Below are 4,828 nucleotides of genomic sequence, written 5' to 3' on the forward strand. Positions count from 1 at the left end.
TAGGGAAAAATAAAAAACAACAACATCCATTAAGCCGGATTGAAAAATCTCGAGATGCAAACTGTTGAAAAATGAAACAGATTCGACAATTGGTGAACTACCTTCGAATTAAATGGACTTGAAAGCACATTATCAGTCAACTTTGAAAGACTTTAGGTGGTCACATATTTAATTAATAGTGTTAATTAGGCTGTAGTTAATCCTTGATATGAAGAGATTACAATCATATGTAAAGTTGTTTAAACGGATATTTGTGTGAATTATAATAAGTTTTCAAAGTGTATATGTTGAAAAGCATTTATAATAAAGATAGTGTCTTTGATTTGGAGGCAACCCTAAGAAAAATGAGCTACAAATGGACTAACTTATAAGTGATTGGGTCTCCTAATACATAATTACACCCCTAGACTACAAAAACGTCCATGCAGTGGCCACCTTCATATAATATGACCCAAAAACTAAAAATGGTAACATAAGCACCAAATGAGTTGCACAAAAGATATAATACAGTTGAATAAGCAGAGCAAATAAAGTTGAGAATTCGAAGATGTCGTCTATTGAATTCACGTTCCAGTCCAGAACTTACTTCACCTTCTTCTGTATAACAGAGTTGGAACAAACACAATCTTTTAAGGAAGTCAAGATAGTCATAGTTCGTAAGTATAGAAACTCTCTTCCACTCAAGAAGGCATCATGCTTCGGCTCTCACTGGGGTCCAGCAAATTTATTCATCATTTTTGCAATAATAGGAGCCACCTTGGGATTTGCCTGATGCTTGGCCAGGTTGGCAGGATTCTTCATTACTGCAGAACAATTTAGCAAGATCAGAGATTGGAAAACTGTAGTGATTATTATTTCCATTATAAAATAAGAAATTAGAATTTTCCGTCCCTTTCCCGGCAGTAGCAATTCTTGATCAATAGAACCTTTAACCAATCAACAAATCAGATATGACATAGCACCCCTCTCTTTATGATGCTTCCCTAAACCCCACAATGATCTGGCAACAATTTTGGGCCCACCTATAACTGATACAATGTGCTAAATGATGCTTAAGCCTAGGGTTGTAAATCCTTGACTGTTACATCCTGAGACGAATGTCAATGTCCAGATCCTTTAATCACCAAATTCTTATAGAGTGCAAATTATGCTGTTCTGCTAAAACTGACTGCTAATGACAGAAAATGAGAGATCAAAGTTGTGGACCTGTCCACTAGTAACCTATTCAAGTTTGAGGCCTGGATTGATATGATAGCCGAGGACATTAAATGGCATATTAAAGCTTTTACTGGTAGAAGAACTTCCCGCAGCACTAGTACCTCACCTCCTCCCTTCCCCCTCTTCAAAAAACATGGTCTCCTAAGCAGGGGAAGTAGGTACAAGAGCAGTGTTGAAGACGTACACTGCATCCTGCAGCTAAAATAGTTGAAAAAGGAATTAAGCCCCCGTCTGTACCCCGTTTTTCCAAAATTCATTTTCAACCACACATTCTCACATATAATAATGTTAATTGTGAACCCAAAATTTTTCCTTATTTTTTTACCACACATTTTCCCCCAAAATCTCATCTTATTGGAGCCCAAACAGGTGCCAAATAAAACTGCAGAATATTGTATTTTGTGATATACAAAATGCTGCCACTTGATGATTTGCTCCCTTTCAAGTTTCAACGGACATTAAGATAAATAGGCAGACAAATCAAGTCTTTTAGGGTAACAATATAAATTTTAGGGCAAAAATAAAAAAAAAAAAAAAAACTGTCCATTTCTTTACTCTTTTGTCGGTGTGTCTACTCTTCTTCTTTAGCCACCCCTCTTCCCAACAGATAATTGTGGAACATGCAGCACTTTTTGCAAAACTATTATCCCACAACTAAACCTTCAACCTCAGTGAGCATACTATCTAGATGTACAACCAGAAAAAGAACTTTCTACAGGGCAATCAATAATTTAATCTGCAACTGTAACTTCTAAAGTTTCGAGACGTGCAGGCCAGGAAGCACTGACAGGGCAACAAATTGGGTTATGAGGAGATGCAATTTTTCAAGAGTTCTTATTACTGTTGTTGAAAGAGAGAGAAAAATTCGTACAATGTAATCAAAATTTAGAAGACATGGATCGTTAACAATTACCCGTTTCTGGCAGTCACTGAGTGACCAAACCCTTGATTTCTCCAAAGACAATAAAACCAGGATGCTAAAACTCTCACAGCTTATGAAAATAAAAATCTCACGCATCATCATTCTAAAAACCCTAATGCATGCTCAAAATCAAACATTGTAATTTCCTATTTTCGTTTCTCTCTAACAATATTTGCAAGTAAAAATTCTAGTGTGTGGCAGCAAAAGATGTTTACAGAACTTCTTCACTATGCAATAGAAAAGGACCCTTTCCATTCACATGTTCCAAAAAGGTTGGCAATTACCAAATCATTTTATCGTCACTTTCACGATGTCCTTGAAGGAAAACTAGAATTTTGTCAATAAAAAATGGCTAAACAGCTAATGAGAAAGAGATGTATTAAGACATTGCAAATTTTAGTAAGTGCATATGCAGAAACACAGTAAAATTCAGAATCCACATACCATCTTGAAAAGCTGCCATGACTTCAGGATCACTGAATGCCGCCATCAATTCAGGATCCTGCCTCAGTCAACAAACCCAGAGTTAACTTTGACTATAAAAATGAAAAATAATCGTTAACAGCCATGAGCTTTACACTGGTTATGTGGAAAAAGATACCTTCATCATATTATCATAATTAGACAAGTTTTAGACTGTATTTTAACAAAAGGAGTAGGAAACTTACATTAAGTATTTTGTTATAATCTACGTTCGCAGGCGTATCACCAGGCGTGCTCCCAGGCATACCTCCAGGAAAACCCCCAGGCATGCCTCCAGGAAAACCACCAGGCATGCCACCAGGAAAACCACCTGGCATACCTCCAGGTCTTCTGCTGGATGACTGCTCCTGTTTCTTCGCCTTTTCATATGCAGCCTATAACAGATTACAAAACAGAAAATCAGGCTCCATTTTCAGAAAACATTTACAAAGGCAAGGGCAGACAAGGTTTACCTGAGCTTCAGCTCGGCGACGCTGGCGCTGACGCTCTATCTTACGGTCTTCTCGCTCTTTGCGCAGCCTGTCATATTTTCGGCAGTGTTCCTCAATTCTGTGTGCATTGGGCTCAACCTATTGCCAAGAATATATCACATCAACAACTAACTTCAATTAGCCACGAAAAGTAGGATTTCCTTAGGAAGTGCTACTGGACCAAAGAGTAGCCTAGTCTAAAGTACCATAATTCTCCATTCTGTTTCTATTGTCACACTGGTACGCAGTAACCATGGTAAAAAGTGCAGGGAAAATATGGTCCAAATGCATGTAGACCTACCTTCTTAAGTACAGCACTAATTTCCTCATCATAGTCCAGCTTTGAAGCCAAGTGAAGATCCTTAGCAGCCTCTTCCCACTGGCCAAGCATTGCTCGCCCCATGCCACGAGATTTGTACCCTTTTGCAGAATCTGGATTGATCTGTGAAAACACCATTATATCTGTGAGCCCCTATGTCAGCAAAAATCATGCATCACAAGATTCTACTTAACACCAAGACCAAGAAAATCCAAAGAACTTGAGATTACAGAAATTTTGTAGTGATGACGAGAGTTTTGAGGTTAAACACCCTGCTGGATAATAATACACATAGCGAATGCTCTTCAATGGCCCAACAATAGTTATAGCTAGAAATGCTGCTTGGTACAAGTATGAACTATCTAACCAGAAGAAAAACTGGTAGCTACAATTTATTTTAATATTTGGACTAGTAATATTTAGATGAGACAAATGAGTCTCAATATAGAAAATCATGCCGGAATTGTACTCAAAAATGTTTATCTTCTACGTAATAATACATTCCTTTTTTAAAATTTAACAGGATGCATCGAAATAGTAATGATGGCCTCAGTTTTACGGGGTAAAATGCATCTGGGAAATTTTCTTATACAGCACAATTTTTTTTTTATCACGAAAAATCAATGCTAATATTGGCTGACAAGCAGCAGTTAAATTCATCAGACAGCAAATTCAGAAACAAGTGACAACCTCAAGAGCAGCATTGGCATCTCGAACAGCAGCATTTGGTTTCTTCATTTTGATATACACAGTAGCTATAGCACATAAACCGTCATATTAACACATTAGAGAAGCAAATAAAAATGCCTAAAATTTAAGATGATAAAACCTGATAACTATATAATGTTTAAAAAAAAAAAAAAACAAACAAACAAACAAAATTTACCTCGGGTTGCATACATAATAGCTGAGGTGGGGTTAAGCAGAATTGCTTTGGTAAGATGCTCGATTGCTTCATCAAACTTACCTGATCAATGAAAACCCTTATAACACACATCAAAACAAAATACATGCTTAGCTAACAATTTCTTTTGTGAACGTGTATATTAACTAGTATGCACGTTACCTTCAGAAATTGCTTCCATCGCCTGAAATTTAGCCTCTTGCGAAGCATCACGGTTTTCTTCAGTGACTTCAATGCTGGGGTCTCCCATCTATAAGTTCCAATGTTCAAACTTATTTACTACCAGAAACATCGCACCCGTAGTCAAATTAAAAACAAAACAGAAAATATAGCTTGTTCAGACCTTCTGTGGAGGTTCATTATCAGGCTCTACAACATCAGCCTCATCTAGTTCAATGTCAGACTCAATTATCTCAGGCTCTACTTCTTCTTCTTCTTCTTCTTCTTCTTCTGCATGCTTCGGGTGAACCTCACCCTCCAAGTCATCCATATCCTCATCGCTCTCATCCATC

General features: G+C 37.3%; 1 protein-coding gene across 2 annotated transcripts; it reads right to left on the minus strand.

Moving 5' to 3' along the window:
* Positions 1-347: 347 nt before the first annotated feature.
* LOC111398449 (FAM10 family protein At4g22670) lies at positions 348-4,822 on the minus strand. 2 transcript variants are annotated; one of them, XM_023025351.1, is made up of 10 exons: positions 4,660-4,822; positions 4,479-4,566; positions 4,299-4,379; positions 4,103-4,167; positions 3,395-3,535; positions 3,076-3,192; positions 2,931-2,997; positions 2,809-2,894; positions 2,585-2,642; positions 348-803 (listed from the first exon to the last, which is right to left on the minus strand). In XM_023025351.1, the coding sequence occupies exons 1-10, from the start codon at positions 4,804-4,806 to the stop codon at positions 706-708; spliced, it is 948 nt and encodes a 315-aa protein (XP_022881119.1). In that variant the 5' UTR covers positions 4,807-4,822; the 3' UTR covers positions 348-705. The 2 variants fall into 2 exon arrangements, with proteins under 2 accessions (XP_022881119.1, XP_022881118.1); XM_023025350.1 differs by having other exon boundaries at positions 2,809-2,997.
* Positions 4,823-4,828: the final 6 nt, after the last annotated feature.

This window comes from Olea europaea, chromosome 8 (assembly GCF_002742605.1).
Source record: "Olea europaea var. sylvestris chromosome 8, O_europaea_v1, whole genome shotgun sequence".
Classification (NCBI taxonomy): Eukaryota; Viridiplantae; Streptophyta; class Magnoliopsida; order Lamiales; family Oleaceae; genus Olea; species Olea europaea.

Coding starts and splice junctions, on each gene's coding strand:
- LOC111398449 (XM_023025350.1), bottom strand. CDS start 4,806: ATGGATGACTTGGAGGGTGAGGTTCACCCGAAGCATGCAGAAGAAGAA. Junction 4,567..4,659: donor ATAATGAACCTCCACAGAAG/GTCTGAACAAGC, acceptor TGGAACTTATAG/ATGGGAGACCCCAGCATTGA. Junction 3,536..4,102: donor ATGCCAATGCTGCTCTTGAG/GTTGTCACTTGT, acceptor GTGTTTTCACAG/ATCAATCCAGATTCTGCAAA.